The 13,957-nt window shown below is 47.0% G+C and overlaps 1 protein-coding gene across 1 annotated transcript; it reads right to left on the bottom strand.

Annotated features, from left to right (window-relative positions):
• Positions 1 to 1,963: 1,963 nt before the first annotated feature.
• Positions 1,964 to 7,025, bottom strand: LOC118590419 (the record flags this gene model as incomplete). The annotated part of the gene is given in 3 exon segments (XM_036198415.1): positions 1,964 to 3,592; positions 3,594 to 6,368; positions 6,501 to 7,025. Coding segments are annotated over 3 exon segments (4,929 nt in total), but the record flags the coding sequence as incomplete, so codon positions are not given.
• Between the last annotated feature and the right edge of the window lie 6,932 nt (positions 7,026 to 13,957).

Genomic DNA, 13,957 nt, shown 5'->3' with positions numbered 1-13,957 from the left:
AGATACCGGCTGGTACCGTTGTCTCAGGACCATCATCTTAACCCCATTTACCTGGGATCGTACAAAAGCCGAGATTTGATTGAGGATACATGGTCTAATCATGACGATAAGAATTAATACAATAAGTGGTCCTGTGAGGGCTGACAATAATGTAGTTAGCCATGGGGATTGATTATACCATCCCTCAAGCCAGCTTTGAAAGCCTCATAAGTTCTTTTCTCTGGCATCTAATCTTTCTCTAAGTTTAGTCATTGATTCCCTTACCACACCTGTATGATCCGTGTAGAAGCAACAGTTTTCCTTCAGGGCAGCGCACAGACCACCTTCCTTTAAGAACAGTAAGTCCAGTCCTTGTCTATTTTGCAGGATCACTTCAGATAACAAAGCTAAAGACCTTTCTAAGGCAGTAACGGAGGTCTCGATTGCTCTCAGGTCTTGTTGGACTGCCACTTCTAGGATCCCCAACTGCCTAGGGCCTACAATTAATGCTGCTGCTCCGGTTCCTACCCCGGGTAGCGCTCCTGCTCCTAGCAACATGGCTAGAGTGACACTGACAGGTTCTCTGGGGAACCGAGTCCTGCCCGCAAAATGCTCCTCGAACTCTTCAGCTGGGTAATAGACTAGCCTTAGATAGACTCGGACAAGGACGCAAAAGTCTCGGGACTGGTTGAAATTAGCAACCGAGACACATGGGGTGAGTCCTGTGTTGCATGCCCAGTAAAGACCAGGGGCTGGGACAAGGAAAAGAGACGGATCTGTAGAGGTGATGCTTTCTGTTTGGGCGCAGAGATTTCTCTCCGAAGCAGTGGGGTGTCCCAGACAAGTTCCCAAGCCAGTCACTTCAGGTAAAGTTAACATGTGTTTTGTCCCCCAATTACAGCTAATCGAGGTATTGTAAGTGATTTTTTCATCTATAGCCATTCCCTCATAGTAAGGGGGGCTATCTTGAAGACAGAGCCAACAGGACTTAGTGAGATTGGAGTAGGTCGAATTTAAAGCCTGGTATCCTCCTCTTATTAAGTCCACGAGTCCCTCTCCTGACCCCGGGGGTGAGAGATTCACTGGAGGGTCTGGGATATCCTGTGGTGAGGGGTGGACCTCGGGTTGGAGGGTCTGGGATGTAGGGGTGTGAGGTTGGACCGTTTGTTGATAGACCTTAGGTGGGAATCCCTTTTGGTCCATAAGGACTGTGTTTGGGCCGACGGCTGTGCGTGTTAGCATACTATCCTTATTTAACCTTATCTTAAAGAGGAGCCCGAAATCATCTCCATGGGCATAGAATCTCAGACCCCAGGTTCAGCCCCTATACCAGTCGGCTAAGGATGTGGACTTTTCCCCTTCAGCGGTGAAAGTTATGTTTAGCACATTGCATAAAGGGGTGCTCTGGCATCCAGTGACATATCTACCCTGCGATTCAAGGTTCCCAGGGGGGCAGGGATTGTGGGGGCCAAAAGGGCTGCTAGCTGGTTCAGGATGAGTGATATTTCGGCCTACCCAGATCCAATCCCAACTAGAGCTAGGTTTCCAGTATGTGGTTCCAGTGGTTTTGCACCCCCAAGCCTTACAGTATAGGGATTCTGGTCCCCTGCACCTATGAATCCCCCCTCTTTTTCTACCATCTCGGGGGCATACATAGAAAGGTAAATAGTTAAGGAGACACCTCCTCAGGGGGGTGGCACATCCCTGAATCCTTCCCCTGGTCAGCAAATCATTAAACATTCCCCCTCTAACTGTTAGGGGAAGGACGCTACCAGGTTCCTGTTCCGGTAGGTCCCAGGTATCTAGTCCGGCTGCGAATTGGCAAATGTCTGGTTGGAGAGTTGGCCACCAAGCTCCCGATGGGTGGTTTGAGCTAGACACTGTCCATACCACATCTCCCGTCCCAGATATCACTTGCCAAGTTTGTGGTTGTGGCCGGTGGGGGTTTGTCTGGCCAGCTTCTGCGCCTAATGCAGAGCTTGAGGGGATGCTCAGTCCACTCCACAGTCCAGTCCAGATCAGCCTCCAGGTCAGGGACAGGGGCAGGTTTGAGATGAGAGCCATGAATCCAGGCAGCAATCCCGTCCACCTTGACTGCCGTCGGGGTGGTCAGCAGGACTTGGTATGGTCCCTTCCACCGGGGTTCCAAAGTCTGATGCTGGTGTCTGTGGATGTATACAAAGTCCCCCACGTGGAACTGATGGGCAGCGCTGTCCCCGCCGGGTTGGTACACCGCGGACAGCTGCTTCCACAGTGTATGTTGGACAGATGCTAAAGCTTGCAGCCTGTCAGACAGAGGGGAAGGCATGATTTCTCCTTGCTGGATGGTTAGGTTCTTAACTGGGGGTACACACCCAAAGAGCAGTTCAAAGGGAGTAAGACCCATGAAGGAAGGGGTATTTCTAGCTCTAAAGAGGGCATATGGTAGGAGCATCTTCCAATCTCTAGAGCCAGTCTCCATGGTCAATTTGGTTAAGGTCTCCTTAATGGTCCTGTTGGTTCTTTCTACCTGTCCAGAGCTCTGGGGTCTGTATGCACAATGCAGCTTCCAGTCCATCCCCAGTATTTTTGTCAGTCCTTGCCTTACCTGGGCCATGAATGCTGGGCCATTATCTGACCCAATTACCTGAGGCAGTCCAAATCTTGGGAAGATTTCTTCCAGGATTTTCTTAGTGACTATTGCTGCAGTCTCCTTTTTGGTGGGGTAGGCTTCTACCCATCCTGTAAAGGTATCTACAAACACTAGCAGGTACTTTAGGCCATACTTAGCTGGCTTTACCTCGGTGAAGTCTACTTCCCAATGCTGGCCAGGGTGGGTTCCTCGTAGTCTTTTTCCGGGGGCCAGTTTCCCAGGATATGCATTTACCTGCTGGCAGGCCCGGCAAGCAGCTACCACCTTCTCTGCCATTTGTTTCTTCTCAGATGGGGAGAGAGTCTTATCTTCTGTAGTCAGCTGGATCAATTTTCTGCTGCCCAGATGGGTTAATTTATGAATCCTTTCCAGAGTGTCTTTCAGAAGTTCCAGGGGTGGAGCCTCTTCAGGAGCTGGATCCTTCAGAGTTGAGGCGTGAATGGCCAGGCTCCTTGGATCCCGGAGGGCAGCCTCCTTTGCCTCTTGATCAGCCTTCCTGTTTCCCACGGCCACTGGGGAGTCCCCTTTTTGGTGCCCAGGGCAGTGTACGATGGCCAGCTCTTGGGGCAACATTACAGCCTCCAATAGGGCCTCAATTTTTCTTTTATTTTTAATTTCTCTTCTGGCCGATGTTAGTAGCCCCCTTTTTCGATATATTGCCCCATGCACATGCGCTGTTGTGAACGCATACCGGCTGTCAGTATAGATTGTGGCCCGTTTCCCTGCAGCCATGGTGAGAGCTCGCGTGAGCGCGATCAATTCTGCTTTCTGGGCTGAAGTTCCTTCCGGGAGGCTACTAGACCAAATTACCCGATTTTTGTCCACTACGGCTGTTCCCGCTTTCCTCTGCCCCTCACTCAGGAAGCTGCTGCCATCCGTATACCATATCAGATCAGAGTGGGCTAGAGGCTGGTCTGTTAGGTCCTTTTGGACCCCAGTCTCTTCGGCTAGGATAGCCTCACAGTTATGGGACTAATTCATTCTCACCCTCCTCCGAGGAGATTGGAAGGAGAGTCGCCGGATTTAAAAGGGACGGGGGCCCAAATGTGATGCGGTCTCGGTCTAGTAGCGTTGTCTGGTAATAGGTGGCCTGGGCATTGCTCAGCCATCTTTCAGGTGGCTGGCGAACAATGCTCTCCAGCGCATGGGGAGCAATGATGGTCAGGTGCTGCCCCAGAGTCAATTTGTCCACGTCTCTCACCAGAGTAGCCGCTGCTGCTACTGCCCGCAGGCAGGTAGGCCATCCTCTAGCCACTGGGTCGAGTCGTTTGGATAAGTAGGCGACGGGCCTTTTCCAAGGTCTGAGAGCTTGCGCTAGTACACCAACCGCCACCCCCTTTTTCTCATGGAGGTACAGAGTGAAGGGCTTACTCACATCAGGAAGGGCGAGGGCAGGTGCCGACAGGAGCGCCTTTTTCAGCGTCTGGAACGCTATCTGGTGTTCCTTTTGCCAGACAAAGGAGTTCTTTTCCTTGAGTAAGGGGGAGAATGGCTCAGTTATGGCGGCGAATCCTGGGATCCATAGGCGACAGAACCCTGCCGCACCTAGGAACTCCCGCAGTTGACGGCGATCCGATGGGGCAGGGATGTTGGCCACCGTTTTCTTTCAGGCATCTGTCAGCCATCTTTTCCCTCCTTCAAGAGAGTAGCCGAGAAAGGTGACTCCATTCTGGCAAATTTGTGCCTTCTTGGCAGATGCTCTATATCCCAATTTTGCCAAGGTACCCAGTAGTTTCTCTGTCCCCCGCCTACAGGCATCTCGGTTGTCAGTAGCCAGTAGGAGGTCATCAATGTATTGGAGGAGAGTGACCTCGGGGGTTGTCTCTCGGAACTCCCGGAGGTCCTGATGCAAGGCCTCATCGAAGATGGTTGGAGAGTTCTTGAATCCCTGTGGGAGCCTGGTCCAAGTTAACTGCCCCGTTCTTCCCTTCTTGGGGTCTGACCATTCAAAGGCAAAAAGTTTCTGAGAGTCTGGGTGAAGGGGCAGGCAAAAGAAAGCATCCTTCAGGTCTAGAACTGTGTACCAATTTCGTTCTGGGGGCAGCGTACTTAGAAGGTTGTAGGGGTTGGGCACTGTGGGGTGTATGTCCATTACTCAAGTGTTTACTTCCCGTAGGTCTTGGACGGGTCTATAATCATTAGTTCCCGGCTTCCTTACTGGCAAGAGCGGAGTATTCCAATCCGATTGGCATGGTCTTAGTATGCCAAGTTCTAGGAATCATTCTATGTGGGGTTTGATGCCCTCTCTGGCCTCTCGGCTGAGGGGGTATTGTCTTACCCGAGCCGGAACTGCTGTGGGTTTTAAGGTAACCACAACAGGTGGCTGTTCTACTGCCAGTCCAGGTCCCCCCGTCTCTGCCCAAGCCTCTGGGCACCTGCGGATCCATTCTTCATTTCCCAATCCTGTGGGGACCATGGTCAGTTGGGCCGCGGGGATGGTGGTCCCATACAGCCGATATTCCTCTGTTGCTGGGAGTTCTAGAGTGAGGAGGTGGAAGTCCCTGACCATGGGATGGGCAAACTTTAATTCAGGTCCTTGGGCAGTAAAAGTTATTTGGGCTCCTAATTTTGTCAGAAGATCCCTCCCCAGGAGAGGCGCTGGACAGTCAGGAAGGACCAGAAAAGAATGTTGCACAGTACCTTTCCCCAAGTTGACTGTTCTCTGAGTGGTCCAGGGTCTCTCTCTACTCCTGTTGGCCCCTTGGACTAGAGACTTGTGGGAAGATAGTGGCCCGAGCGGTTGTTGTATTGCTGAAAAGACTGCTCCCGTATCTACTTCAAAGTCGACTGGGGTCCCCTCCACTTCAAAGGTTACCCGGAGCTCGGGGAGGGGTTCCGAACCCTGACTTCCTCAGTCCTCAAGGGCCAAGACTGACCAGCCTCATCCTCTCTGTTTTTTGGGGCACTCTTGGGCCCAATGACCCTCTTCCTTGCAGTATGCACATTGGTTAAGCTTTAAAGGTGGGCGACCTCCTTTTCCTCGAGGCCCTGAGTTGTCTTTCACTGCCACTGCCAGGATCCGTGATAAATTTTGATTTTGCCATTTCTCTCTTTGTTTTTCTTTTTCTTCTCTCTCTTTTTCTAACCTGGCTTCTTTTTCCTCTGCAGTTTCTCTTTTATAATAAACCTTTTCTGCTTCCTTGACTAAATCTCTCAAACTCAGTCCCTGCAAACCATCTAATCTCTGTAACTTGCGTCTTATGTCTGCAGCTGACTATCCTATAAAGGCCATCGCTACCGCCCCCTTTTGTTCTTCAGACTGTGGATCGAAAGGCGTATACCTCCTGTATGCTTCCATGAGCCTTTCAAGGAAGGTAGAGGGGGTTTCATCAGGCCCTTGGAGAACCTCACCTACCTTAGCCAAATTAGTGGGCCTTCTGGCTGCTGCACGGAGACCCGCCATTAGAGTCTGGTGATAGAGGGACAGATGCTCCCTACCTTCCGGGGTATTTGGGTCCCAGGTTGGTCGTCTTAGTGGGAAGCGCTCATCAATCAGGGTGGGGAGTTGAGTCGGTTGCCCATCTGGCCAGGGGACTAGTTTCCTGGCTTCCAGGAAAATGCGCTCTCTCTCTTCCGTAGTGAAGAGGATCCCCAGGAGCTGCTGGCAATCATCCCAAGTAGGTTGGTGAGAATACATGATGGAATCTAAGAGACCTGTTAATCTGGAGGGGTACTCAGAAAATGGAGGGTTATTATTTTTCCAGTTATATAAATCAGAGGAGGAAAAGGGCCAGTATTGGAGAGCGGGCATGTCACCCTGGCCCCATCATCAACCGTTCCCCCAATGGGGCGCAAAGACAGTGTGATAGCCGGGGGTGCCTCATCCGTGGGCCTTGCTGTCCTCTGGCGGGTTCCCTGTGCTGGACCCGACGGAGAGACCAAGACAGACTTGGGCCCAGTCTCTGCCAGAAGGTCGTGGTTCGGGCAGATAGGGAGGCGGTCGTGGCGGTGGTGGGCAGTCTAAGGCAAATGAAATGAGGTCATTCTGGGATTCAGGTAAGGGGAATTGAGGAGGGGATGCAGTCAGTAATGGAGTCGATTGGGAAGGTTTTGTCACAAGAATCGGAGCAGAAGTGAGTGAAGGTGCTACAGGAGCAGTCAGGAAGGGTCTGACCCACTTAGGAGGGTCAGTCACCAGATCCTCCCATACCCAAATGTAGGCCTGCTGGTCCGGGTGTCTGTGTGAACCTGGAATGAAAACCTTTTGTTTGACTGCTCTGATTATATTAAGATCAAAAGTACCATCTACCGGCCACCCGACTCCGAAGGTGGGCCATTCAGACGAACAGAAAGTCTGCCACTTTCCCTTCCTCACCCAAACCGCCAGGTTCAATGCGCGGTCCGTCACTGCCGACCAATGAGAGAGGGTTAGGGACAAAGGGGTGGACGCAGACTTGGCGGCCAACTGTCCCATTCCAAACAAGTAGAAACCAACACAGAAGGACACAAAGATAGAGACACAACACAAAAACAAGACAAACCGGCAAAATGGTAGGGAAAATAAAGCCAAAAGACTGTCTATTGGCCCGGGACATCTGAAAAATCTCCTAGACAAAAGGGAATCAGACGGGGCCCATGTCTCAGGGTCCCCACACTCCAGAGCGTCCTCCAGAGCTGCAGCCTGTGGGTTCAGGACACGTCTGTCCCCCACCGTCCAAGGGTCCTCACGGGCCGCTTGAACAGCTGCTTCCCTGCCGACTCACCACCATCCTTACCAATCTCGGTGGGACCTCCAGATGTTAGGGTCGGCGTACAAAACAGAGAGCTTCACTCCGATATCGGGTCACAAATGAAGCTTTATTTTAGCACGAGCTCATGGGGCACCAGCGCGAGGAGTAGCTGGTGACCCCGAGTTTAAGGCTCACAGGCCTTTTATGAGGCAGTTCTACCAGGGCAGGGGAGTGGGGTCACCCAGAGTGTAGACACCTAGACGCCAGATGTCTCCACAGTCTTTCTCAGAGTCTGGGTAGGTAAACGAATTCCAAGCTTATCTAGCAAGGGGTTATTTGGCAAGCATTCTTCTCAAGCAATTTATCTTGCAAACACAACCCCAGGGGTTATTTGGCAAGCATTCTTCTCAAGCAATTTATCTTGCAAACACAACCCCAGGGGTTAATTGGCAAGCATCCTGTTAGCACAGCATGGTGGGCTAACTTTTCTGATATGGGGCATGGGGGCAGAGTGCAGCATTTCCCACTAAATCTGCAATTAGCAGAGCTAGTGGGGGGGGGCTTGTTTCCCTTACAATGGCCTTTCACTATCTCCTTACCTTTATAGCTTGGCTTCTTTTGTCTGCAGACCTAGACAATCTATGAATTCTTTCTGTTTTTTCACTTTATATGAACAGTGTCTCACTGTATGTCCTCTTTGGGGTATCATTTCTTCATTCAACATTACATTTAGGAGAAACTTTCTTTTTCATTTTCTGTATGATATTCTAATGTATAGTAAACACAGTCTTCATATTGATGTGTATTTTCTTTTGCTCACATTCTGAGCTATTCAAGTATTCCTCTTCCTCTTCAGACTGATGCATCCAGAGCATGTCCTTATGCATAAATGCATATGATTCTCCAGGTTATTGTATATGTGTTGTACCAACTCTGCCTAAGCTTGCCAAATGCTCCCACCAGAAGCATTTAAAATTTCCTGTCATTTCACATATCTGCTCATTTGATGGTGATCCTTCCCACTGACCATCACATGATTTCTATAAGGAACAGTCAGATGGCAGCTTTCTCTGACATTTTTAATCTCTTTCCCTCTTCCTCTTCCTCTCTGTCCCTATTCCTCTCCCTCCCCCCTCCACCACATGTGATGTGAATATGTATAAGTATGGGCACACTAGCGCCACAGTATGCATGTGGAAGTCAGAAGTCAACCTCAGGCACTCTCTGGTCTTGTCTTCCATCTTATTTAAGATTGGGTCTTTTGTTGTTCAATATCAGCTTATACAAGGCTAGCTGGATGATGAGCCTCCAAGGATGCTTCTGTCTCCATCTCCCACTTCTCCATAGCAGTGCTAGAATTACAGATACATACTATGACATCTGATTTTCCATAGATTCTGGAAATCCAAACTCAGAATGCTCACACTTGTCCACCAAGCTCTGTACCTATTGTGCCTTCTCACCACCTCATTGCCATGTCTGACCTTTACATGGGTTCCAGAATCCAAATCTGGGTCCTCACACTTGCCTGGCAAGGACTTTATCCATCAAGCCTTTTGTTTAGGCCAACTTTCTCTTTCTCAGAGTAACAAAAACCATAGCCCCATAGGCAGAGAGGGAGACAAATGGCACACAGTGGCAGTCTCAGGAGTTGTTTAATGATGAACTTGCTCAGGGATAACAACCATTTCCTCTGGGTTTCTCTCAATAACTCCATAAATGGAGACCATCCATCAGGGGCAGAGGCATGTGGAGTGATGAGCATGTATACCATAGTGATTTTCCTTCCTGTTTATCATGAAGACGATGATCAGTCAGGGCAGGAGCACTGGTACATTTCTTTCCCCTCATTTTGTTCACTCATTCAGTCTGCAATTATGGGAATCCTATCAAGCACTAGTTATTCGATAATGAGCAGGCAGCCAGAGCTCTGCCTTTGAGGACTTATATTCTATTAGAAATACCAGTGTTCACTAACTAGTGTTTGTTATTCAGAATGATTACTGAACATGACATGATCCCTGTACTCACAGATCACAATGGAATTTAACATGCTTCCACAGGGGCTTGTGGTACAAAGGACACAGCACAGCCCAAACAAACATGTCACATTCTGGACCCAGACATGCAATTCTGTTAGAAAGCATTAATTCATAGCTCTTCCAAGCAAGAGAACAGAAGCCTGAAGGGACAGGGCACATCACCCTCATGTTTTAGTAAGCAATTATGGAGGAGAATATTAGCTGGATAAGATATGTGAGCCACTTTCCTGTGATCAACCTCATCAGCCAAGAGGAGGTTTCACACCAGAGAGAAGACGCACAAGTGTGAGACTCCCTTGAACTGCCCTGAGTCTCCAAAACTGCAGAAGCCATTTGCAAAGCTGTTTGCATGGCTGTCTCACTTAATCCCACAGCTCAGCAAGCAAGCAGCCCAGTCTCCAGTCTACAAACACAGAAATTAAGGCTGGAGACGTTATCTTCCTAACTCATGATATCAACATGTTAAAAAAAAAAATCACAATGAGAAGCCAACCCTTATGGACTCCAAAACAATTGGCACTGATCCTGTCAGCCCTCAGCAAACAAGATGTGTAGTGTAGGGGCTTATTCAAGTATTGCTTAACTCTTCTCCAAAAGGTCAAAGCTGTCTCCACTCTGGTCTTGCATAGCTGTTCCCAGTCTAGTTCACAAAATAGAACCTATTGCTTTACTGTGTGGTTCTAACCCCATGGGGAACTCTTACATGCTGTCTGTGTGCTGGTGAGATTAACATGAGGTTAAATGTGGGGTCTGAAAAATGTATGTCACCTTAGAACAGAAGCTTTTGGCCCTAACTGCTGCCTAGCATGGTATAGGCTGGTCAGAGCTGCTGTGCAGGGATTCCCTCTGAGATAAACATTCCACCTTGGGGGAACTCCATAAGACCCGTGTTCCATCCTGCAGGACAGTGGATTAAAATTCAAGAAGTAAAAAACTCAAAAGCTCCAAGAAGTCCCTGAAACTTACCAGATTCACAAAGCTCTTCCCGCCCCAAGGTTGTATAAGCAGAAAGGATTTCTGAGAGTCACTCAGACCAGCTGAGCCGCCTGGAAGAGACAATCTGGTGGGCAGTCTGCTGGCTGGGGTAGACTTTTGGTGACACACAAAGCTGTGTCTGTATCATCCCTGCTCCTATAAGTAACCCCTGACACACTCCTATAAGTAACCCCTGAATGTTCCTGTAAGTAATCCCTGACACACTTCTATAAGTAACCCCTGACACACTCCTACAAGTAACCCTTGACACACTCCTGTAACTCCTGACACAAACCTGTAAGTAACCCCAATAAAACCCATTGCTTCACAAAGTTGGATGTTGGTGCTGTCCTTTCTTTGGACTCTCATCAGTTCCTTCTTTGGGCAGGTGTTTGCTTGTGTCTCACACAAGAACATCCTGTGGCACACTGACCCTGAAATTAACCTCCAGTGTGTGGGTCAGAGCTCTCTGCCTCCTAATCAGTGCTGACACCTCTGTCATTCATCTGAGCTGTCAGGTGCTAGGACTTACTCATCCAATATTCACTGACCACATTTATTACATGACAACTGTATGGTAATCAGTGAGGAGAAGACCAGTGGCAGCACAAACATGAAGCAGAACCAAGCTATTCATACAGAAAGATGCAAATCACAGCTTCAAGAGAGAATCATTGCCAGCAGCATTATCACGGATAGTACCATCATGTTCAATGCTCAGTGTATTCTTGCTTAATAGACCAAGAGACTTGCTTCTTAGAGACACTCTGTGAGACTGATTATTGTACTGGTCCTATTAATTGGATAAGGATATAGAGAGTCAAAGTGGTTAGAATGGGTTAACCACAACTACATTAGCAGTCAACCAGTGGAACTAAAACTGGATCAAAACCGAAGTGAAGTTTTTTATAAACAATACCCATCCAATGGTAGAAAGGAAAATCTTTAAGTTCAGCAGTAAGAACTTCCTAAATGTTTCTATAAAATTATACTTCAGTCAAATAGTCTACAAGTGTCAAAGCGGATAATGCAGATCAGTGCATTGACTCAGATATTTATTATATACTAAACTCCAGGTCAGATGATTGTATTATATTGTTTATAGTAGTATTTAAAGAGGTTTATATCTGTGCATGTGAAGAAAAAAATAAGAATATGGGAGACCTGAAGGCAAGAATTTTTCCTCTGCACTTCAACAACTCAAATGGCACCGCCCACAGTCAGCGTCTGACTACTACTCATCAATGAGATGAATGACTACTCAGTGAATACATAGATGAGCAAACCAGGGACTGAATGGATAGGTGAGTAGTCATGAATGGATAATGAATGCCTGTATCCCTGGACCACAGGATTGGGAGCGACATTTTCCCTCTTTGTGTTTATCTTCACACTTATTTTCTTTTTTCTGTCAATGAATATAGCTTAGTGGTGTAACTAGAAAGGGAAAGATACCTGATCTTCTCTAGGATTAATTACATCCTGGAAAGAACAGGAGCTGACCGTCCTGGTTGCATCATTGAGTTCAGAGCTCAACTTGTTTCGTTAACTTACAAAGACATCAGTGTTCCATCTCAATCTACACAGGTTCAGTAGCAAATTCCTTGGTTCTATCATTTCTGAAGAGGCACTAGAAATCTGTTCCACACTTTCCTGTGAGCCAGCATTTTCCAAACTTCAGATAAAAATTACTCTGTTTGGGCCACACTGGGGTTCCTCCATCATCATTATTTTAATGTATATTTTTCCTCTCAGGCAACTTAGATTTTCAACTATAAATCACTTATTAAAATATAAAACCACAACCATAAGCATGATAGTATTATTTGCCATTAATTCACAAACAGCAAAATCTAAAACACAAAGAAGAAAAGATTATTGAATTATTTCTAGATAATGTTGTTTATAAAAGGTTAAGAGCCTGTGTCCATGTCTCTCTTGCTTCAATTTCCTGCATGAGACCAGTACAAGGCCAGGTAGGTCAGTATTCCTTTCCATCATAGAGGCAAAAAGCTCTCAGAAGTCTCCATTCTTCTTTGAAAAGCTATTGGCAGTTACTAGATTGTGAGGAAAGGAGTCATTTTCTTCAGTAGTGGAGCCACTGGTAAACTGCCCAGATTCCACTAAACAATCCCCACCTATGCTCATGAAAACAACCCTAATTAAAGTCAGCAGGCCTCACACACACAACACACCACACATACCACAACCACATATAACACACAACACAAACACACACCACAAACACACATACAACACAAGTACACACCACAAACACATAAACTCAACACAATCATACACACACACAGCACACACAAAGACAAGAAAGTAAGAAAAGAACTAGCCTGGAAGGAGAGATTCAGAAGAAGAGAAAGATAGTATGTATGAATCTGATCAAAATACATTGTACAAACACCAGAGACTACTTGTTTGATATGACTGAGATTAAAGAAAATTGGACAAGTCATAAATTTTCTCCTAATGAACTGGAATTTTGTGTGTATGTGACACTCAAAGTGAATGTAGAGTAACACCGGGCCACATCTTGCACAGAACAATCTTGTCTTAAGCTGTCCATTGCAGATATGATGAGAATAGTACATGTTATCAACTATAGGAAAAGAAAACCTGATAGAATGTAATGTATGCAGTAGCACCACCATATTATAGAGGAGGAGATTCTGAGACATTTCAAATCAAGATTACAAAGCTAAAAGGGCAGATTCTGAATCTGAATCTAAACACACTTTGCCAGAGTTCAGTGACTGTCAGGAAGTCTGAAGAAGAGCAAGGGCTCTTGTGAACTGCTCAAGAGAGCATACAACGACACAATGGTTTTGGAAAATGGCTCACCTATTGGCTAAAAACACATGTATGCATACCCTACAACCCAGCAATTGCATGCCTTAGTCAAGAGAAATGCAGACCTATATCCACACAAATCCTTGAACACGAATACTTGTAGCTACTTAATTCATAATAGACAACAAATGCCAGAGTTTAAATGGTCAAAGGGCTATTGAATAAGCACATAGGAAATGAGGGGGTACCCATAATCCACAGGAAGATGTCAGCTAATGGACACAGTAACAAAATAGATAGACTTGGGAAGCACTGTTACTATATAAACGGAAGGGCATGTACTGTAGCATTGCGTTTACACAAAGCTCAAGGAAACCTAAGAGCAGCTGGATAGCTCAGTGTACAGCGCTTGCATAATGCGTATGAAGCCCTGGGTTCAATCTCTAGTACTAAAAAAAAAAAAAATTAATCTAAAACAACAGGATTTCTCTCAGGGTGCACACTCACAAAAGGACTTTCTGGGAAAGTAGTCTGCTATTTCATGAACTGATAACATGAAGGACACATGTGATGCTTAGCCACACTCCACATTAAGATTTGTGCATTTTATTCTATGGAAATGATGCCTAAAGAAAGAGATGATGGCACCGCCTGTGTGGCTCAGCACAGCAGCAAACTGGCCTCCAGTTAGCTTTCTAAGAAGCGTGCCCATCTCCTTACAGTCCTCCCTCTACTGCAGCCCGGCTGTGCTTGAGGGTTTACTGATTTCTGTACTTGTGTTACATGAGAAATAGCCCAGAGAGCAAAGATGTGACCTATATAATGCAAGAAAATATTATATTAATAGCCAGAAAAAT

Source organism: Onychomys torridus, chromosome 8 (assembly GCF_903995425.1).
Source record: "Onychomys torridus chromosome 8, mOncTor1.1, whole genome shotgun sequence".
Lineage (NCBI taxonomy): Eukaryota > Metazoa > Chordata > Mammalia > Rodentia > Cricetidae > Onychomys > Onychomys torridus.
The sequence above is the reverse complement of the archived record's forward strand: the minus strand, read 5'-3'. Positions and strand labels throughout refer to the sequence as shown.